The sequence below is a fragment of the Hetaerina americana genome, unplaced genomic scaffold, assembly GCF_022747635.1.
Source record: "Hetaerina americana unplaced genomic scaffold, ioHetAmer1.1.p SCAF_52, whole genome shotgun sequence".
NCBI classification, from domain to species: Eukaryota; Metazoa; Arthropoda; class Insecta; order Odonata; family Calopterygidae; genus Hetaerina; species Hetaerina americana.
The window spans coordinates 1,956,281-1,980,139 of record NW_027287117.1 but is presented as its reverse complement, the minus strand read 5'-3'; the positions used below and the strand labels follow the sequence as shown (position 1 = coordinate 1,980,139).

At 37.2% G+C, this 23,859-nt stretch overlaps 1 protein-coding gene across 3 annotated transcripts in view; it reads left to right on the top strand.

The window, feature by feature from the left end:
• Positions 1 to 23,466, top strand: part of Pkg21D (Protein kinase, cGMP-dependent at 21D) — an 877,499-nt gene extending 854,033 nt beyond the window's left edge. For all 3 annotated transcript variants that reach the window (XM_071593157.1, XM_071593153.1, XM_071593156.1), the window contains 10 exons: positions 2,388 to 2,557; positions 2,970 to 3,066; positions 4,057 to 4,198; positions 4,677 to 4,915; positions 6,257 to 6,473; positions 10,035 to 10,266; positions 11,201 to 11,364; positions 13,792 to 13,977; positions 19,236 to 19,302; positions 22,090 to 23,466. In XM_071593157.1, coding sequence (XP_071449258.1) covers positions 2,388 to 2,557; positions 2,970 to 3,066; positions 4,057 to 4,198; positions 4,677 to 4,915; positions 6,257 to 6,473; positions 10,035 to 10,266; positions 11,201 to 11,364; positions 13,792 to 13,977; positions 19,236 to 19,302; positions 22,090 to 22,185 — 1,610 coding nt within the window. In that variant the 3' untranslated portion in view covers positions 22,186 to 23,466. The remainder of the gene's footprint in view (positions 1 to 2,387; positions 2,558 to 2,969; positions 3,067 to 4,056; positions 4,199 to 4,676; positions 4,916 to 6,256; positions 6,474 to 10,034; positions 10,267 to 11,200; positions 11,365 to 13,791; positions 13,978 to 19,235; positions 19,303 to 22,089) is intronic.
• Positions 23,467 to 23,859: the final 393 nt, after the last annotated feature.

Here is a 23,859-nt window from a genome sequence, read left to right as displayed (position 1 = left end):
CAGTATACTTGAATATTTGATATTAAACTGCTATAATTTTGCGTTAGACACAATATCTTGTTCATGATGGACAGCAGTTGTGATAGGAGTGTCTTTTTTTCAGAAAATAGCAGTATGGAAATTGTGCATTGTAAGCTTATACACAAGCTGTAGCATATTATTAAAAATGAAAGGCTATGAACAGCCCATCGGAATTTTGATTTGAATATTTTACATCTGTGCTTTACAATAATGTATTTCTGAAAACGAATGGGAGAGTGACAAACCAAATTGAGGGGGGGATAGAGATCTAGTGATCTGAGGGGGAAAGGGGATATGTAAGGTTTGGAGAAAGTCATGCGTAGGCTATCTCTCATGGATAATATCACCTTGTTGAAATAGTTGTAGCATCATAAATATCATTTGGTGTTAACTTTATGAGCTCCTTATTAAATATTATTACTACTCCATGAATGATTATAAATTTGGTGATAAGCTGTAGCAAATTTCTTGAAGTGTTCTGTTTCTGTATGCATCCCATGAGTTTAGTATGTATGTATATATGAGGGATAATTATCATTGTTATAATTGAATATAACCATTTTTTGATTCATTGATTTAATATCATGTTATGTATAACCAGCAACATGCTACATGCTCCATACATGTCTCAAACATGTCTTTAAGGAACAAATAAGCATCATTATCATCATGTACCTTGATTATTGGACCAAGTTAATTATTCTTATGGGTGAATCTGTTTCATGAAGCTAATGGTACTGCTTTCCCCTCAGTAATATTATTTATATAATATTGACAGTTATTAGTCAGCTTGACTTATTTCAAGGTATTATATTTCATTCTTTCTCTGCATGTTTACAGACATTGACAAGAGGTTTTAACAGAGAAATTTGCATAAAATCAGCGATTAAAATAAAGGTGACATTTCTTTTCCGCCATTTTGAAAGAAATGATAGGCAAGTTTCATATGATTTTCTCACTGTTCCAAAAATACATTAGTCTCTGAAGTCAACTTCTTATAAAAGGCCATTCTCATGATTTTCCTGGATAGAAGCAATCAGGTCTGAAAGCCTATCAATTAAGAAAAGATATATGATTTCGCTTTATCAGCAATTAGGCATTGAAATGAAAATTTGTACCTGAAGTCATTCAATGAGTGCCTACTGAAGATAGGTTTGCATTTACTCTTATTCACGAACCAAGTTTAATCTTTTTAAAGAATTTTATGACTTCTCTTCCCACTTTTAAAACAAAATGTTTGAAAATATGTAACTGGATTACAATTTTACGATTGAGAAAATCAGGTAGGTGAATGTATTGTCGCAAGGGGTGTTCCTACGGTGCGACACAAAGGGTATCGGGGAAAGTCAGAATAACTACACCGAGTCTTACCCAAACAATCGTTTATTATACAACACACAGTTATAATGCACCATTTACAAAGGTATACACAACTTATGGATGGCTAGACCCTCAGTAAACCAACGCGCGTCTGTCGGGAAGGAAGGGAGTATGGCAGGGCGGACGCGGTCACGACACGCATAACCTAGGCAGAGCCCTCGTCCGTCGGAAAGGAAGGGAGTATGGCAGGGCGGACGCGGTCACGACACGCATAACCTAGGCAGAGCCCTCGTCCGTCGGAAAGGAAGGGAGTATGGCAGGGCGGACGCGGTCACGACACGCATAACCTAGGCAGAGCCCTCGTCCGTCGGAAAGGAAGGGAGTATGGCAGGGTGGACGCGGTCACGACACGCATAACCTAGGCAGAGCCCTCGTCCGTCATGAAGGAAGGGAGTATGGCAGGGCGGACGCGGTCACGACATGCATAACCTGGGCAGAGCCCTCGTCCGAAGTTGAGTCAGAAATAGGACACGCTGTCGCGACAAGCGCAACACAGCCAAAGCTTCGTGCTCTACTGGTCACCGCCAGATTACCAACTGACCTCTTTTCGCCCCGCAATCAGGGCTTTTATACCCAATTTAGGAGCCGGGGGAGGAATACTCTTGAAACATTGTCTTTGGTCACGTAGGAGTTTTGGAGGAACCAGGGAAGGAATACCATGCTGCATACTTGCAACATTGTCGTTGATCGCTTGGGGTGGGTATTCGGAGGAGCCAGGAAAGGGAGTACCATGTCGCATACTTGCGACAGTATAAATTATAAATTTTTAAAGAAAGACATTGTTGAGAGTTTCAACCACATCGTTTCTTTGGAATGAATGCTTTGGAGACTTTTATTTTTACCCTGTATTACTTTCCACTTGGATGAGAAGATTTTCTCTGAATAGCAAGATGCCACTTACAGCCTTGGGTCTCATATTAACCTCTCTGATGACCCTGTGACCTCACACTATTTCTCATTCCCCTCCTACACCTTGTGAATTCCAGTGCTGAGTGATGCCAAGGTGTGGGTTCTTGACAGACGAGTCTTCCAGCGTATCATGATGCGTACTGGGTTGCAGCGAATGGAGGACAGTGTGCAGTTCCTTCACAGTGTTCCTTTATTCCAAAAACTCGCTGATGAAATACTGGCCAAAGTTGCTGATGCCCTGGAACTGGTTAGTTGGTTTCTTAATTAGTTATAGATCCATTTAATTTTCCCACCGACAACGCTTTTGGATAGATGTGATTATTCAGACTCTTCATCAAATTCAGTAGTCGGACTGATTTTCAACCAGAAGCAAACCCAGGCTCACCATTCAGTAGCCTATTGCTCTGCTCACTAAACTAACGTGTATATATGCTCGTATGACAAAGTTATTGAAAAACTTATTGGGATAATGTGCACGTAGAAGATTGAGAGTTTACTGTACTATTTAACTATGACTTTTCCCACAATATTTCTATCCAAATTGTATTTTGCTTGATATCCTGACTTTTGTCCCATTTAGTTTGTTATTAATTTTGCATAATCCCATTAATCCCATTTTAATCCCATTAACAGCATTTTTGTCAATTTTTTTCTTCCAGGAATTTTATCCACCTGGAGCTTGTATTGTCAGACAAGGTGCTCGAGGGGATACCTTTTACATAATCAGTGGTGGCAGTGTTAAAGTAACTCGAAAAGGTAAATTCTGTTTTCCTGTTAACAAATTAAAATATATTCTTGTGGCAAATGATTGATTTGCACACCTATTCAATTATTTAATCTGGTGTAACACATCTTGCAAAACATCAGCAGTTGGATGAGATATAGGATGACCCAACCATTGTAGATTATTCGCTCAAAACAGCTGAATAATTTTCAGTTTATAGAAAAAATATTCACTAAGGACAAAATTTGTTTTTTTTCAAAAGGATTGCATCTGTTAGACAATTGATTTATGTTTGAAAAACAGGAAGATTGCCCTGGACTCCATTGGAGCAGAGTTGGAGTCTCCAGAGCATATCTATGAAACTTTATACCCTTCATCGTTAATTTGCCAAATAATACTTTTCACAAAATGTTATACAGCTTCCTGATGACAAAATATCAACTCTCAAGGTTGTTTTTTTCCTGTCATAAAATATACCATTTTAATCATTTTAAGTTTGATTCAGTCTTGTAACTTTCACTAATACAAGTGAAATTAATAGTCTTTTAAAATCATTTAAAACCCTAGGAGAATCTCAAATGCACTGACTAGCTTTCAAGGGTCCAAATTACATTTTTTTTGTATGAGGTAGCTTGTTGGAAACTATTCATATGTATTGTTGTTTGTATTGCAGACATGAGACAACTATGCTATTGCTTTTACACACTTAGGCATGATTTCTTTCCAGATACTAACACGTTTTATTAGGGGAAAATACCTTATAACTAATCATTTGAAACACAATGTTTCAAGGGATAAACTTGGGTTGAGATTCTTAGAAAAAAATGTAGCCTGGCACAGATGATTCTTCAGACAGAAATGTGTCCAGAGTGCTTGAAGGTTGCATGATATTAAAAATCTCAAAATCGTTGATAACGGATATTTATTTGAGTTTCAATTAGCTATTGCCAAGTTTTCTGTTACATCAGCACAAACAAAAGTTTAACTCTGGTTGAGTGATCCAAATATTTGTTCCCGAACAGAGTCACCAGATGGGAAGGAAGAGGAAGTACGTCAGTTAGGGCGAGGAGATTATTTTGGTGAACAAGCATTGCTCAAAGAGGACCGTCGTACTGCTAGCGTTTATGCTGTCTCTCCAGTCGACTGTCTCACCCTGGACAGAGAGTAAGTACTTTTTCATTAACTTGAGAGTGGTTTATGGCACAGGAATTATTCCTCTCTACATTACATGTCGAACTGTCACTTCCTGCATAATTTCTGTATGTCTTACGAATTTTCCTGACACCTAAATTTAATAAAATGTAAATTTTGTTTAAGTTCTGCCTATTCTGCAAGGTCAATATAATCATGTATTATTTAATTCAGAAATTTATCTTTTCTTTTTTTTTTTTCAAAATTAACATTTAGTTATTGTAAGTGAAGAATAGAAATAAGTGTCATTGGAGTTGTTAAAAGTAAGACTCTTCATGAATGTATATCCTATAGGAATTTCATGGAACATGAAACCTAGAATAGGCATATGTATTTACATTGTGTATTATTGTATATATTGACGTGTCCTATACTATGTGTACAATTTTTTTTGTATGATGCAGTCTCTGGACAAATAAAATTATTATTATTATTATTATTATTATTGCAGTAACTTCATCCAGCTGATTGGGGACCTCAGTGAGCTTCATGAAAAGGACTATGGGGATAAAGCATATGAGGATGAGGAGGACTCTACGCAAGGCCGCACAGCACCTTCTGGGTCCATCATATCGTCCACAGCCACAACAATTCGAGGGTCAATTGACATCCCTGCGATGGAGCCAGCCCTTGGCCACGACCCATTTGCAGCCAATCTCCCAGATTCCATTTCCACTGGGTCCGAAAAAGGTTCGACTGTTTAAAAATTTACTTTCTGTGTCATTTTTTTTTACTTATCGTAGAAATTGATTTTTAGCGTTGAATCTTGTCTAGAATATTTATTCCTGCCTGGCTGCAGTGCATAAGTATTAATCACCATTAAAGTCAAATAAATTGAAAAATGTAATTCAAATTCCACAGCTTTTTACTATCTAAAAACCGTGATTTTAGCTGTTAGTGCACCATTTCAAAGATCATTCAAGTGAGGATTTGAAAGGCAGGTGGATGAGAGGTTTGGCAAGATGGAGGATAAAGAGGAGGCAAATTGAAATGATGGAGTGTAGGAAAATGAAATGGATGATTACTATGGAAGGTTATTGGTTTTACATATCTTTGTTTTCCCTGAAGAAATAACACCTCATTGCTTTTCCGTCATGTCCCATGGAGGCTTAAGACTGTTCATTGCTGGCCATCAGCTCTGTGCCCCAAAACCTGCCTTAGCAAAATGCTATAAAGATAAGATTGGTGAAGACTTTGATATCCTTTTATTAAATGTCTATATGATTCTGAAATCTGGTATTTGATGAAAGAGATTGAGTTTTGATGGAAAGGTTTTGACTTTTAGATTCGGAGAATAAACTTGTTTAGGGAACTAGTACGGAGAAATTATGAGGTGACAGGAAAAATGGATGGGGGGAAATAATAGAATTGAGAGGTCGTTAAGGATGATACTTTGTGGAAGTCAACTTGTGAAGCATGAAGAAGGAATCAATGACTTTCTGTTTCTACAGGAAAGAATTTATTCCTGTCAACTAGTTTAGCTACATTAGCATCACCTGAACTCAGATCTGGAGTCCAGATGGTGTTACATTGTAGTGAAACTAGTCAACAAAAATATATTATTTCTTTTGGAAGCACTGTCTTTGATTCTTATGTCACATCATGGGGAAATGATGAGGACCTGTAGGAGGAAATAGTCCCAGACGAAAGAAGTTTTGGAACTCAGTGAGTGATTTTTGGGAAGTGAGTTAGCAATTCCATAGCAATAGGTAATATATTTGCAAAACCCGTAATTCCCATGATTAATTAGTTTAATAGAGAGTTTTCATTTAAGTAATACTTGATTAAAACGTTAAATAAGAATGTTATTCAGTGTCTCAGTCAATGACTGATTTGCAAAAATACATGAATTGCATTAATAATGGGGAAAAAAGAAAATTTTGTGCTACTAAATTCATCTTGCCACTGAATAATCCTTTATATTATCCATTCACATTTTTGTATTTACTTTTCTTATCGTAATTCTCTATTGCTTCTCTTATTCTTGTAAACTATATGCTAACCTGTGATTGCTTTACTTTGCTTCATCAGAGTATGGTGAAATTGATATTGATGACCTTGAAATTGTTGGAACCCTTGGTGTTGGTGGATTTGGGCGAGTTGAACTGGTGCGTCACTGCCGCAATCCAGTTCTGTCTTTTGCCCTCAAGTGCCTCAAGAAGCAACACATTATAGATACACAGCAGCAGGAGCATGTGTTCAGTGAAAAAGCAATCATGATGGCCTGTAGGAGTCCTTTTATATGCAGGTAATGTATCTCATCTGCAATTCACTGGTACAATTGATGCATACTGATTGCTTCAATGAAGAATAAATTCATTGTACTCAATCTGGTCTAAGGAGAATGCAATGATGGATACAATCCTGAAATATGTACATTTTCTTGAGTATTGCATATATGAACATCTGAATAATCAGTTTTTCTAATGCCGATGCATTATTTTTCCACATGAAAAGTTGTTGGATTAATTTTAGTAGGGTATCATAATTTCTTAATGATGTAGATTAGTTTCTAATGTATCATTCGAAACCAATCTCTAAATGAAAGATAGATTATCTGGTAGAAATATTTTCCTGTGTATGAGTTACTTAATTCTCAATAATGTTCTGGGGTGGTAAACTCAGGTGATACTGTCTCTAAAATTTCATTTATGAATGCATTCTTTTCAAGAAAGATTCTCTCCTCAAGTTTGCCTCGTGCAAATATGTCATTTTATCAATATTCAATTTATGCATCCAATCTGTTAACCATGGCAATACGCGTGCATCCTTTATTGCCATGAACTCTTGTGTCATCACGTCAACCATCTCCCGTGCCTATTGTCATAATCTTTTGATCAGTTAATCGTTAATGTAGTCATAAGCTCATTATTTCTAGTTACCAAAATAGGAATTCTCCAACTGTGAATAATCTTACCCTGACAAACTCTCTGTATAAATATGCTTGTAGTATGTATCAATTATTTTATTATTCTTGAGAGTTCATCATTATATAGTTAATGTGATCATTCTCTTTCAATGTAATGATGATGGTGGTGTTTATTGGTTCCTAAAAGACACGTACGGAATTCTTCACATTAATTGCAAGTATGGATAGCAAATACAGTGTATTGCATTTAAAGTTTGAACACTCATGTACAGTCACAAATAAAACAGAAACAGTAAACAGGAGCAGTAACAGCGTTCGTAAGAATGAAATTATTTATCTTCAGAGAGAGACATGAATTAATCCACAGCATAGCATTGATGTTTGCATAGAAACTGATCAAGTTTTGACTTAAATGACAAAAAAATTTCTAGTTCCCTTAGTTTTCTCAGCAATAATTTCAGGAATTACTTACAAGCATAAAGAGGGTTCTTAGCGAACATAGCTGAGTTATGGGCAGTCATCCTCAAGTCATTACAACCTCTTGTGCTGTACATAGTCTGATGATATTAAGATCCAGATGAATGGAAATGATGAAAAATAATATTTACGATTATAAAATGATGTAGTCAAGATATTGGCTGGAAACTGATGATCAAGTACCAAGATACTCTCTAAGTCAGTGAGGGTGAGGGAATACATATATATATTAGCGTTTGTGTTGACGGGTGACTACCATATTCTATGGGGGAAGTAGATGTGTCAGGCAAAGAGTTACTATCTCTGAGATGGCATTGAAGCCAAATCAAGACTTGAAGTGAACTGTAGTCCATTGGGGGTCAAGTGGTAGAGTGGGATGAGTGAAACCCATTGGTCATGCTGGTGCTGTTAAGGGAGCGGAGATGTTGTTTGCAAGAGGGGGTGCGATTGGGGGGGGGGCAGGACCGTGGCCTCTTCTGGAAATTTTCGCAATGCTTGAAACTTTATGTGCACAAATAGTGAAAAGTGTGCTCCTGATGAAGTCTGGTTCATCGCTCATACCTGGATCTTGGGGGAAGTGTGTTCGTGCATACTTGATTGTTTTGGAGAAGTTCAGTCATGTACAGTGATGGGGTGGTCCAGTTTGTAAATGTGTCAAGCAACCCCAGAGTGTTCAAATGGCCATTTTTGTACTGTGCTAAGTGTTATGTGAATTTGATCACATTCCTGTCCAATGGTCATTGCTGCTCATTTTTTCATTGTTGCCAGTTACTTAATGAAATTTTAGATTTCCCTAGAAGTGAGTTTTATCCTATTTTCAACATTGATGTGGTGTATGTCGTGATTGGTAAACATTAATGTAACCTACAGGCCATACCAAATATTTAGAGACATTATTTCATTCTATTGCAACAATTTCAGAGTTTAAAAATCATTTGCCTTGCCTGGTATTCAATGCGGATCCCTTGATGTCCGACCGAGTGCTTTAACCAGTTAGGCTATCGAGGCATTCCCTTACACCCTGAGATTTTGGAAGACTCCATTAAAAGTTAGTCTTGGCTACTTCCACAGTTTCTTCGAATATTTCATCCTAAACTAAAAATGGCCTTACTAGTGTATGAGATGCTTTGAAGTTTTAGAAATTGGAAGGAAATATTTCAGTGAGCTTTTTGTTTTGATGAATGTTGAAAATTAACTGCGCTTGTCAAGGGATTAAGTAATTCAGATTGCAGATAATCAAGCAATAGTTAGACATCCAAGGGATCAGAACTCTTACTATGCTCTTTGGAGGAACAATCTGAGAAGTATTGGATAAAAGTTTATTTAATTCGTGGACAAATATTAGTATATATGTGTTAATTAGTGAACAAATATCAGTAATTGTTACTTGTTTACTGTACCTTGTGTATATATTTATCAATGTGTAATACTTGTTAAATTGCATTGCGCTGACTTTGAAACCAATAACAGCATCCACTTATATAATACGAGACAAAACTACAACCTACATGTGAGGTCAACTAATTAAACCTTGGCTACAAATGGCCCCAAGTCTACTGTATAATAATCTACCGGAATGTATAAAAAGAGAAGGACGTGTACCTGTGTTTAAGAAAATGGTTCGAGAATTGCTCATTGAAAAGTGTTATTATAGTGTAAAAGAATACCTGAGGCCTAATTTATAAATTTGTAGCATTTTCTAATTTTGTAATATTTCTTATTTTTGTAATAATTTCTATTTTTGTACTTGACAAATCCTATGCACTTGCCAGTATTATTACTATGCACTGTGTCTCTTGGACGAATAAATATTGTTATTATTATTATCAGAAAATAATCACATGAATAACCCAACTTCCATATTCTGTTGGGTCACATATGACCCAGTTGTCATTTTAGTGTTGATAGGTAATCACTTGTTTCAATTTCTAAATGTTTTTTTCTTCGGAAGGGGAATCATCAGGAGAAGGTTTTTATGATATCAATTCTTGCTAAATCTAGCTTATGAAAAAAATGGCCTTTCCAGTGCATAGGGGTAGATGAAAGATTTGCATTTTCTCGGGAGGTATGGCTTCTAATTCCCTCTTTCATGTGGTATTCATTCAGGCCTCTTATAAATAAAACAAAAGAATCAAAAGTGGGTAAATTTTAGAATGATTGTTTGAATATTTTACTAAAGGGTCATTAGGGCCATTGTTTTTTAAATCTTTAATACTCATATATTTCATGTACATTATTATTCCTATGAATTTGTACATTAGTTAATGCTCCTATAAATGTAATTGAATCTTAACAAAGCCCATACAATTATGTATTGCTCTATGGCGAATAAATCTATCTATCTATCTGGTAAAATTGACTTCAGTAAAACACCATGGTTCTTTTTTCATTTTAACTTTAGCTTACTTTGAAAGCCTTCCTGTGAGAATGTTTTTTGATTCCTGTTGCATTTCTCTTCCACAGGCTATACAAGACATATAGGGACACAAAGTATGTGTATATGCTGCTGGAAGCTTGTTTAGGAGGTGAAGTTTGGACAGTCCTCCGAGATAGGGGATGCTTTGAGGACAGCACCACAAGGTTCATCACAGCATGTGTTGTTGAGGCTATAGAATACCTTCACGGACATAATATAGTCTACAGAGATCTCAAACCAGAGAATCTCATGCTTGATGCAAAGGGCTACGTTAAACTGGTAGGTACTGGTTCCAATCCCTGTTCAGCCCCAGCAGCATCATATTAATAATTGAAAATTGGAACATTGTTCATTTCAAAGAGTTACTTCTTGCAGTCCAGCACTGAGCTGATTCAGGCCCAAAACATTGTTCCATTACTTGTCAGATTCTACTGTACCAGCAGATTAATGAATCCTAAGAACGATTTCCTGTCATAACAATGTAAAAGGGGATCAGGATGGTGTGGTGGCTAGCATACTGGCTTCTCATCCAGAGGGCCCAGGTTCAAATCCTAAAGGCAGCAGATCTTTTTAGTAGTATCCCAATCCCTGCTTGAGGTGCTTTGTGGAGAGCACTTATAGTGATTATGCCATCCATCAGATGGGACGTTAAGCTCTGAACCCCTTGGCGCTTTTCAATAAGAGTAAGCTGAATAGAATGATTTGACATGTCCCTTTGTGGAAACGATTCATATCAGAAAATAAATCCTTAGTTATTCCATATATATTTACTAAACACAACCTAGGTTTCAACTTACTAAGTCACTTGACGATGACTTTGTGAGTCGAAACCTAGGTCGTGTTCAATAAAAACATATGTGGAATAACTGAGTATTTCTTTTCCAAAGAGTAAGCTAATACCGACCCCGGGTTTCTCTCCACCCTTCATCCTTTTCCATCCATCCCTAATGGTTCAAGTAACCTCAGCTGCCAGTCACCTCCCCTAAAACTACTTCTACTACGATGTAAAAAGCACAAAATTTTCAAATCTGTAATTTTGATGTTAAATATTTTAATTCAACTTGGAAAAATTCATCCATGAGACTCAATATTTACCACAAAAACTGCAAATATATATGTACAGTTTCTCCAGCACCCTATTTTTCTATCTTTAACAGCATTGGGCTAACCTTATGGCATTCAGTGCTTTTAAAAACTCTGTATTATTATGTAGGTGGACTTTGGGTTCTCCAAACGACTTGGTGTAAGCAGCAGAACGTGGACATTCTGTGGCACTCCAGAGTATGTGGCCCCAGAGGTCATCCTGAACAAAGGGCACGACAGAGCAGTAGATTATTGGTCTCTGGGTATCCTCATGCATGAGCTGCTTACTGGAACGTAAGTTCATAGTCATTCATGTGAAAAGTTACATTCCTAAATTTAGCTGACCCTCCTCCATTCCTTGGGTGAATGCCAAGAACCATCATTTATTTTGCCCAGATGTTCTCATGGAGCGCATTTGGGTCCTCAGCTGGTAGATGATGACTGGGACTTCATGTGGGTCAATAAACAGTTTTCACGCACATTATGGCTGTAAAACAGTAATGATAATGATTTTCTTGTACACAAATGTTGATGCATAAAGTTATTTCTGAAAATCTTAAAAGTTGATAAAAATTGTCAATTTCAACGTGCCAAGTGGCAATTTTCCTATTTGAGGTGTTTTTTTTTTTAAGGAAAAGTTCAATTGTAAACCACCACCCCTGCTCAAGTCCCTTCTCTTCCACTCTACCCCTCGAACGTAGGCGTATTTTAATTGTGCAGAGAGTAATCTGTTACCCTAATAATTTCCATTAGAGATTCTTTCTTTCCAGCTGGGATATGGGCACTGGTTATATCACCTCGCCTCAACATGACAACTTTCAAAATCATATTCTTTGTCAAAATGATTGAAAAGACATTAAATAGATTGTAGCGCAACCACAGTGTGACAGTGTTTTGTTCTCCAACTTTTAATAGTTGTCATGTGCTCAATCAGTCCTGAGTTATGCTCCTAATAATTCCATTGAACGGGAAAAAATAGTTGCTATCAAAAGACACATTTTATTAATGGTTCACTGGATATTGATTGTATAACAATGATTGCATATTTTCCTTGGCAAAGTGAAGGGTCATCTTGATGGGAATCTCTAAGGAAAAATATCAAATAATCCAGGGAAGATTAAAGAAGGATTGGAAGAATATATGGAAAAACTGAATGATAGAGGCTTTAGGCCAGGAAGCTGGACAAAGAAAGAGTGTATGACATAGATGAGGATAGCTTAGGTTCAGGCTTATTCGATGATGAGATAGAAAGAGCATGAAGGGAATTGAAATCCAGTAAGGCAAAGGGTATAGATCGCATCCCCTTAGAATTATTCAAGGGTTTAGACAAACATGGAAGGCATAGTTTCAAGGATTTGGCCGAAAGATTTCATTAGATCAGTTTTAGTTCCCATTCCAAAAAAGGGAAAGGCTACTGCATGTGAGGACTACAGATAATCAGTGTAATTTCAAATACAGCTAAATTGGGTATCAGGGCTAACAGTAAGATGATGAAGAGCAGGGGATGAACAGATTGGGTTCAGGAAGGGGAGAGACATGCATGATGCCATGGTAGTAATGAGGTCAATAATGGAGAGGAACATGAAACACAATCGGAATGTATTTTTTTGTTAAATAGACTCCAAGAAGGCATTTTGTAAAGTAAATGATTAGAATAAATTAATATATATTTCAGAAAATAGGAGTTAATTGATAGAATGGGTGACTTATCCGCAAACAGTACTGCTTATCTCAGACTGCTCAAGTGTAAGTGGAGGATGGAGACTTGGGATGGGCAGGGTTAGGTTAGGAAGAGGAGTAAGGCCGAAGGGTATCCCTTATCACCTGTAGTGTTCAACTTATATGAGTGGGAAATGATAAAAGAGGCATGGGAAGAACTGGAGATAGGAATGAAAGTCAGAGGGAAATCCGTAAAATCAGGTTTGCGGATGATCAAGATTCAGTTTGCCTGTTAACCAAGGGGTTGCAAGCATTGCTGAGTGCATTGGAAAGTCAATGTAATTTGTATGTGATGAGAGTAAATGCAAACAAAGGTTATGCAGTTTTTTTAAAAAGAGAATGGTTAATTCAAACATTAAAATAGGAGGTGGAAAACCAGAGCAGGTGGACATTATACCCATCTTGGAAGTGTTTTGGACCAACACGGTCAAAGTAGTAGGGACGTAAGGAGAAGAATTGCGCTAGGCAAAGAGGCTTTCACAAGGAGGAGGGAGTTGATGAGAGGGGCATTGAGTAAGGATATTAAGAAAAGACTCGTAAAAACTTTGATATGGAGCGTAGCTATGTACGGTGCGGAAACGTGGTCATTGTGCCGGAGGATAAACGTAGATTGGATTGGCTTTTGAAATGTGGGTGTGGAGGAAGATGGGTGGACAGAAAGGAAAACAAAAGAGGAAGTGCTGGGTATCTAATGGGAAGATAGAAGGTTTTTAGGATAAATCAAAAGGAGGATGGAAAGCATTTTGAATGTGGGTAGATGTTGAAAATCATGGCAGCAGGGGAGAGCATTAGGTAAGTGGAAGGGTTAGGGATGGGCTTGTCGGAAGGGATGAAGGGCAGGAGGAAGTATGCAGAATTGAAGAAAATCTTTCATTCATGGAGACTAATATTCGAACGAAGAACAAATTCGGGGCTTATTGTATTTTTATCTTCCATTGGTGTTGATGTCATCAAATCTCCATTTTCAATGATATAGAATGATTTCCTCTGCTGTATTGATAGGCCTCCTTTCACTGCCTCTGATCCAATGAGGACATACAATATCATTCTGCGTGGAATAGATGCGGTGGACTTCCCGAGGCATATGACACGTGCGGCTGTCTCCCTAGTGAAGAGATTGTGCAGGGATGCACCGTCTGAGAGACTGGGCTACCAGCGCGGTGGCATCCAAGACATCAAAAAGCACAAGTGAGTGTCTCTAGATTCATTCTATGGCTCAAGAAAATCTACCAATGCTGGCACAGCAACAATTTCACCTTAGTTGCATAATACGTATGAATAGATGGTAAAATATAAATAACTCATGCTTCAATATGTTTTATTTTTTAAACTCGGAATATAAAATGTAAAAAGTTTTTTAACCTCTATTTACTGAATAACATTTTGGATGTAAATGCTATTTTATTTATATATGAAATTTCATGTATGGGATACTAATGCATGCAATGCAAAAAACCATGTAGAATGGGCCAATCGATTATTTTAATTACAGCTATTAAAAAAACCTTAAACACAGTAATCAACCCGAAGGTTGGTTTGGTAGGTGATGCTAGAGTTCACCCAGTACTAAGCCTGACGGCGTGTGAAATTCACACATCAGGGTAGGGGGGTCAGTTCCTTTCTCTGTGCCGGTTATGGTTTCCCAGGAAGATCTGGTTCCCAAAAAACACAAATCTTGGGTGGAGCTGCAGGTGCCCAGAGACTTGCCCGGGAATCAAACCCGGGACCCTCCAGTCAGTTGTCCAACGCTCTACCCCCTGGACTAACCTAGCCCTAATTACAGCTGTATAAGATAATTTTCAATGGTGACACTATGCAACAGTCTACTTTAAATGCATTCCCAAGTTTTAATATTATTTTATGTTGGTGATTGTGGTTGTCAGGATTATCCCCTGTACACCTGTTAATATGCATTGTAGTTATCAAACTCAAAAGGATTATAAATCAACCTTGAAAGTGTATTGACTTCCATGCAAAATTTCTCATATGTCATATTGTGCAATGATACTCGGAGTATCTAAGGAAGAACCTAAAATGTAGATGCAGCAGAGATTCTGAGTTTAAAATGATATGTATCATAAAAGTTGTTCGAGTATAAACTCCATTTTAAGTCGTTTACAATGTTATAATAGAGGTTCAGGTATGCCTTGCTTTTAACTGGGTTTGGTTTATAAAATATGTGTATTTAAACCAGTTATAATTTTCCTTTTGTTCTCATAATAATATTATTGATTCATTCCTTGAAAATTGCCATACATTGATATGAATTTCAGCTAGTGTATTTCATCATTTCTTAGAGCATCTTTAATTATTCAGCAATGACCACAGGATCAATTTTACTCATTATGAATGCACTTATTTCCATTACTAAAAAGAAAGAAAGACTCGTACTTTTCCCCAGATTTTATTATACGGTACAACGCGTTTCACCGACTTGCGGCATCATCAGGTACAAATTTGCGAAACAGACAGAGCAAGCATATATACCCTCAGGACAGAGTGGGGGCGGGGAGGGTTGGAAGGATTTGAGAGGGGTGGGGGCTCGCAGGTGCGTTGATGGATTGTTTTGACCATTTCCAGGCTAATTTCTCGGAGAGGAGTGGGGAGGGGTATGGGAATAATTGCTCATTACAAAGTGTCGTGTTGGGGTTCACCAAGTGCCTTCTAATCCCTAATTGCTCGAGAGCGTCCATTTTTAACCCTTTTGGGAGTGTGTGTAATATCTCTGGGACAAAGTCACTGCTGTGGTTGAATTCTAGTAAATGCTTGGCGAAGAGAGAGTTGTTATTCTGATTTTTGTGACACCTAGCGTGTTCCTTGACTCGTAACTTGATATTCCTGCCGGTCTGACCGACATAAACGCTGTTGCAATCCTCGCATTTCAGTTTATAAATGCCTGATTTGAGAAGGCTATCCTGGGTGTCTTTTCCATTGGCTAGAAGTTTGGAGAGGGTTATGGGTGGGTAGAAGGCTGCTTTGAGTGAGGTGGGTAGGCAGTTGGAAATCCTATATGAAAGATCTCCCAGAAACGGGATCGAGCACCACTTAAAATCTTTAGATACTGCGATATATTGTTCCGTATAATAAAATCTGTGGAAAAGTACGAGTCTTTCTTTCTTTTTAGTAATGGATATTAAATACTTCCACGAAGTGAAGCCTGAGACAATAGAATATATGCACTTATTTCGTTTTTAACCTTATAAAACCAGTTTTGCTCATTCCCAAGCAGATTTTTATTCTGTGGTTCATTGGGCCAAGTGGTTGTTTATTTGAGACATTGATAATTCAGCATAAGCCATGGATCTGAGAAAAGAAGAATAATGTTTAGAATGTTACCTGTTTCTGTCTGCATTAATTTATCATGGAGGTTATGTTTTACCACAACAATAATGAGAGCTAAAGACTTACCACATGGATTTGTGTATATTAGGTCACTGTCCCGCAAAATGTGCCCAAGTATTTTTGAAGGCAAAGCTTACAGCTTCCATCCCCAATTTTGGTTCCATTCATTGATAGGCTACGCATATCAAGTGACCAGTTGTGTTTTGAAGGGAGGATTTACAATGCAACATCTCCAGCACCCAGTGTAGGTAGACATCACTATAGTAATAATCAACCCAAGTAATGCATCAACCCAAAGAGCAATCGCGCTCCAATGTGAAACAACTTATTATTTCTTGATTCAGTTTTATCATATGCTGATGAAGGTGTCCATTCTTTGAGAAACTTTGGATTTAACCTTCTACAATTACTGGAATTTATAATTGTACCTTTTAATCTTCATATCAGTTTGGCACTGTTGATTTTATTAATATCTTTCTTCATTTTCTCCTAAAATAGTTGAGGAGTAGCTCTGTATGTCAGGCTTAAAGTAATGATGCACTAGTTTAATTCTGCAGTTTCTGTTTTCATCAGTTTTTGAAAAAGTGAAACTTGAATCAAAACAAAAATGCTGGCTCCAGAGCCAATATTTATCCCAAGTTTAAAGTTTTCACGCAGTTGAAACTTTTCCAAGATCATCATATCCACAGCAGCACATTTGAGATATCATAAGATTTATTTGAATCGGAGTATTACACCATGTTACACCACTTTCTTTTCCTCAATTAACTGGAATGCAGATTAATAGAGAGGCTTCAGAAAAAGTTCATCTTGGTAAGCATGCGATGGAATCAGAGAAGGCAGCCCCAGGAAAATGGTTCAGAAAATCCAATCATATAGAAATAGTTTTGTTTACCAGTGCATGATGAAGTTACTTAATAACTTTTCACATTATGTGTTTCATAAAAATTGACTAAATTCATGGACAGCATCTAAATAAATTGGAAGTGGGAAGGTACAAGGGACTGAAAAGCAAAATGCAAAGGCATATTGTACTCACAGATACAATATCAGTTTCGTTTGCTCAGTATTCTGGTTTGTAAATTTATTCATCACAACATATATTTTGCAGATGCTAACTTATGTGTACACACCTACTAGAAATTGAGATTAAGACTTGGCTTGTAAGTTAAAAAGTTCTTCAAATTCAATCTCAATTACTCACACATGGTATAGCTGTCAGGTCTCCTGCAGAGTAGACCAGCAGTTGCCAAATGATGGTCTGGTTGAAAATTTAGTGGTCAGTAGAGAAATTCTAAACAAACAAGCAAAAATGTTACTCTGATAATTTGGTTTCAATTAAACCAGTCTTAGCGGTTTTTCTATAATTAAACAGGCATAATCATAATTTCATATTACTAGAATGGAATCTTTATGATCATTATTTTACATGTTGAACCTTTAAAAAAATTCATGTCAATGGTCCATGGGATTCAAAGTTATGAGTTTATTCATTCATTGGGTTTGGAATGCAGGGCAATGGGTGCATAGGCTGTTGAACAGCACCAAGGCACCGGACTATAGGGGACACCAAAGTGCCCAGAATAATTGAATGCATAATTAGTACATCTTTTCAAGTTTTTGGCTAAACAAGCACTATCTTTCCATGGATCATCATAACAATTAAATGAATATAATAATGAGATTTTTTTAATTAATGAGAACATTTCAGAATATGATGTAATTATGTTCAAATGCTTACGTAGTATTCACCATTCTGCATAAAATAAATACCTCATTATTTATTTCATTACATTCTAGATGGAATCATTGATTTATTATGCATGCTGTGCACCAAAAAATAATGACAATGGTGACAGAAGGAAAATATTACTCCATTTGGTATGCTAGATACAACCCCTCTTCCAAGTCATGTTGATCGAATGTCAACAATAATTTGTTTTTCACAATATTATTATTATTGCTATTCTACCAGTAAGGGTAGGTTTTGTATGGACACATCTTAAATTAATTGCGCAAAAATACGTTCACTTACATCTACTAACAAAAAGCAAAACCAAAAGTCTTACTCTACAACAGGCCTCTCTTCATCTCTGTATACTTCCTTCCTCACGTCATTTCATCTTCATCCCTGTCCTGTTCGTTCCCTTTCCTCATTTGTCTAACATTCTCCCCTCAGTCAGCCTTCAATATCCCGCTGCCGATCAAAAGGCCCTTCATCTATTTTTCCTGCCTCCATAGGATTTTTCCCAACAAACCCCTCTCCTCGCCCACCATGCCTAGTACTTCCTCATTTGTTTTCTTCTCTGTCCATTTCACCTTCTCCATTCTTCTCCACACTCACATTTCAAAAGCCAATCCAATCTACATTTATCCTCCTGCTTCAATGACCATGTTTCTGCACCGTACATAGCTACGCTCCATATCAAAGTTTTTATGAGTCTCTTCTGAATATCCTTACCCAACGTCCCTCTCATCAACTCCCTCCTCCATGTGAAAGACTCTTTTCCTAGAGCACTTCTTCTCCATACGTCCCTACTACTTTGATGGTGTGGGTCCAAAACACTTCCAAGATGCGTGAACTGGTCTACCTGCTCTAGTTTTTGCCCTACTATTTTAATGTTTACCTCAGCCGTTTTCTTTCTAGCAAATCGCATAACCTTTGCTTTTTATTTACATTTATTCTCATCCTATTCCTATTGACCTAACTTTTCAATGCATGCAGGAATGCTTTTGCCCGACTGGCAAACTGAAGCTTGATGATGATGCAAACCTAACTAATTTAATGATTTATGCTAATTTAATGCTTCTATGTTCCATCTACTAAACCGCCTTCCCTACTTTTCTTTTTGAATTGAATGTCACACTTCAGAATTACTAAATGTGATCAGAGTCTGCATCCACTCGTAGGAAACTGTGTGAGTTGATGACACTGTTCCTAAATCTATGCCCAACCATAATGTAGTCTAATCCATACATTTCTGAGCCACCAGGCATTTTTCATGTATATCTATACCTTTTGTAGTGTCAAAACCAAGTGTTGGTGATCATTAACCCTTATCTCTTGCATATAATGTATAAAATAAATTATCAATTTGTTACAGATGGTTCCAGGGCTTTGATTGGGATGGTTTAAGGCAACGCACCCTCAAAGCTCCTATAGTGCAAGAGGTAAGTAACTTAATATTTTAGGATTCACGTTGAAGTTAATGGTTTTCTTATATAAAGAGTAAACCTTAATTTGCATAAATTGGACCACCAGAAACTTTGACTTTGGGGCTTTGAAGCTATTCTTTCGAAAGCCAAGAAAATTATATTTGAGGCATAGAATGGCAGCACTGAGTGGTGATCTGTTGTGGGGAAAAGACAGGTTAGAGGAAACGAGAGAAAGGATGTATGAGTCTTCATAATTTGCCTCTCATGTTCAGTGTTGCAAGCTAAGAATCTGGTTGCTGAGGCTTGCACAGACATTCAATATCTGAAAAATAAATGCCAAGGTTCAAAAATGGTATTTAGGAACGGCTATGCAGATGCATCCACTTCAGAAAACTACAGACATTGGTGGAAAATACGGCGACAAGCTAGTGAAGAAGACTTGCTTATTGTAATCATTTATCTTCTTCACTTCCTTTGTTGTATGCACATAAGATTGTCTCGGAAAAAATTGAATATACTACTCTCTCCAATAAATACGTGAACTGAGGCCATGAAAACCTTGTTGAGCAAAATTTAGTCGAGACATCGATTTTGTCCCCTTCATAGTACTCTCTATTCGTTGCTCTTCACTCTTTCCGGCTTCCCTTCCACTGTTTAGTAAAGCACCCTTGGAAGTCCCTGAGGCTTTTTTGTTTTCTCAGTGTTTCTTGCGTTATTGTGTCCACCACATCTTCCCAGTGATGTCCCCCCATCGCATTTTGGCATTTTGGGAAAAGTCGCGGGGGGGGGGGGGGGGGGAGATCTAGGGAATGAGGAGGATGATCAAGGATCAAGGTGATTGAATTTTTTGCCTGAAACTGGCGAAAAATCAATGCTGAAAGTGCAGGTGTATGGTCATGGTGAAGGATCCATCCATCATGTTCGGTTGAAATAGTGTGCACTGTTGATTTTTCTAAATTAAGTTCATCAGCTATCATATGGACAGTTTTTTGACAATCGCTAAGGACAAGGGACCGCATACGATCAATGTTGTCGTCAACACACATGGTTGAAGGTCGTCCTGGCCATGCATCATCCGTGGCGTCTTGTCGGCCATCTTTATAAATGCTTAATCCACTTGAAAATGGATCCTGTCTTATGAGCATAATCACCGTTTGAGTAATTTTTTTAATAATTTTTACCGCACTGCACCAAAAACTTGATATTGAGTCATTGCTCTGTGATTTCGTCAATTTCTGTTTTCGACAAACAGTAAAAACATGAGAATAACAGAAACTAACTTCACTGGCACCATAGGTGCAGCTTGACGATCCGCCAAGCAGAGGCGGCTCATTGGGTCTCAGGCAACTAGCGCCGCTAGTGGGCGGGGCTATAAATAGTCCGCGTCATGGCCAACAGATCGCACCAGTTTGCGTATTCATTGCACAGACCACTTAGTACAGAGAACTGAATAAGAAAGCCACACATTTGGGAAAAATATTATGCAGCAATACAAAACAGAGCCAATTGCTATGGAATAGGATGGGAATATCTGGAGTTACAAAGACTTTAAAATTAACGCTAATGTTAGTTTGATGATGATGACGTAATGGTGGATAAAACTTGATAAAAATTTAGGAATCATTTGATCTCACTTGTGACAAACGGAGAGGCTATGGGGCAGTAGGATTAGGGGATTCATTTTTTCCATGAAACAATTGCATGCAAATAGGGAAGCCAAGAAATCCAAATTTGATTGCTACTGAAGGTTTCATCCTCTCCTTAATCATGTCCAGTTTGAAACATCCTCTGCCATACACCCTCTCAGTGTCCTGTGTTATAGTTCAGAGATGCAAATGTCTCACAAATTCATTGGGCCCATCATTATACACAAAATCATAATTTTTTTAAAGTTGTGTATAAGCTTCCACTGTCTTCAAATCATAAATTTCATATGTTTGTTTTTCCTAACTACATGTACAATTTTCTTTCCTGTTAATGTCAAATTATTCTTTGTTTGCTGATTGGTTTTCATTTCATTTGAAGTATGAATTGTTCATGGGTTGAGAGAAAATACCCATCTCCATTCGTTGCTTTATAAATGACTATGGCTGGTGTCACTCTTCTTAGTCATTAGCTAAGGTCTATGAAAAGTTAGCATGGAAGTTAAAACCAAGTAACTTTCCACATGGGACTCCATGCAATGAAATCTGGACATGAACACCAGGTTCTGAAGACCCCTCCTACCACTGTTATTCCAATTTAATTCTTTTTTCCATTACCTCCTTTCCCCTCAACAGATCACATCTGGCTTTGAAATTCACTGCCTTAATGTACTTGTATAATTTTCATCGTTACTTCCAGATATTTCAATTGTTTTCAGGGTGGGAGGGTATATGTCATTCATAGTGTTTGTCCATAGTGAAAAGCATCAGAATGCTATAAAGTTATGCAGGGCATTATGCGAAATGCGCTTTAGTGGCTCTTGGAAGTAAAACATTGCAAGTTTACAGTGCATTACTCAAACATGTCTAAAAAGGTTAAGACACTAATTAAAATTATTCTAAATTATAAAAAATAAAAAAATACATTTTCCTGCAGTAATATGTGAAATATATCAAATCCTATTTTGGATTTTTGTAAAAGGGGCTTTCATTCTGTTTTATTCTATCCAATTGTTCAATTTGAGCCAGAATGTTACTTTAAGAGCTAAGGGGTGGAGAAAAATGGCAATATTGTGCTTCTAGTGTTCTGATTTTTGTAAGGTTGGCACCAACTTTCATGACAAATAGCTCACGCATTAATCATTGTTATTTATTCCAGGTGAAGAGCCCGACAGACATATCCAATTTTGACTCGTATCCAAAAGAGACTGAAATACCACCAGATGAAAATTCAGGGTGGGATATTGGTTTCTGAAGCATGGATGTTTGGTTGGAGCAGTTATTTCTTTTGAGGAAAGTGAAAGAAGAAAATAAATGGCAGATGTGCATGTTCCATGAAGAAATGAAACCAAAATGCAATGGGCTTTTGAGGGTTGTTGGTACCCAGATGCCCATGGCAGCTCTTGTTATAAGTGTGCCTTGTAGATCCTTCTTAGGATGCGGGAGGAGTAAGAGAGAGAGAGAGTGGTGATTTTACTTTCCTGAGATTTTTGGTCCAAATTTTTAACCTTTTTATCAAAAATATTGTGTGTTGAAACATTAATTTAACATGTACTGGACCCAAGTTTGAAGAAAGAAATGTGATGGTATAAAACAACACGCACATGGCTAGAGGCCTTTTATTTCCTTTGGCTGAAGAAAAGAAGAAAGAATGTGGTTTGAAGTATAATATTTATGATAATAATTAATAATAATAATTGCTTTAAGGCCACTCAGAGTGGTCATACTGGACTCGAAGAAACATGCAAATGAATACCTGTCCAGCAAATCATTTTTCGAGCTTACTATGTGTAAAGCAGTTTCACTGTTTTTAATCAGATTTTATTCATCATGCTCATCCATTGTGGCCTTCTGTTGTTATTAATCAATTTGAAAAGGCTTTTGCCTTACTGGGAAAAAAATTCCAAGGTTTTAGCAACTAGCACAAAGACATTAAAGCCAATTTTTTAAAAAAACATTTAAGACATGACATGCATGTATGTTATGTACATTTAGACATTTTTTGGAGTGAGTGTAAAAGGTAGTTAAACATTTATGAGACTCAACAAAATGAAGAAAATGAAAAAGTTTCAGTGCTCAGGATTTTATTACAAAATAAATACTAATGGGAAATCATGCAAGTTAAGCCAAGAGATTTTTTACAGCCATTGAAGAGGGCTTGATCTTTCAGAGGATATATTAGCTAACCTTGAGACATATACAAATCAGCTCTAAATGCTGCAGCATGTTTTCCTTGAGAAATCTAGTTGGCCCACCGTTATTTTTATACAGAGCCCTAAAGGATGCAAAACATTAACTATTTTGTGAAATCACTTGCCCTGTCCCTCATATAGCATTTACTAATTCTTTATCGAATACAATTGTAAACTTTTGTTGTAAACTAATAAGCCTTGAGTCATGGTGTTCATATATCTTTGTTGAAAAAGAGAATCATGAAAATTATTTATGTAATGTGAATGCCTATAGATGTACCATCCGTCCTCAAGCTGTCTTTGTAAATAATGTCCCTGGTTCTAAATAAATGAAGTTATTCTTAGTCGATATTGTCGTTATTATACTTGTGGCCTTATTTTCCAGAAGCTGTTTGAAATACTGAATACACTGGTGTATTCTTTTCCTTTGTTCATGGATTTTGCACATGAGGTCATTCTGCACCCCAACTCACCCTCACCTCGTTCTCTTCTACCTCGAGTGTAACACTTGTCAGATGGCAACCGAAGGTATTTGGCCTCTGAGCTCTCTTCCTCAGGTGTTCATTCAATTTTAATATGTTTCCTTTCGAAACTTCTTTAAACTATACGTGCTTTCCTGATTCTGCTCTAATTTATTCAATTCTAAGTCACGTTGATTCATGCACAGCATTTTGTAGATGCTAAGAATTTAATATCCATCACCTGTATTTTCAGCTCGTCTCTCCCAGGCATGACAT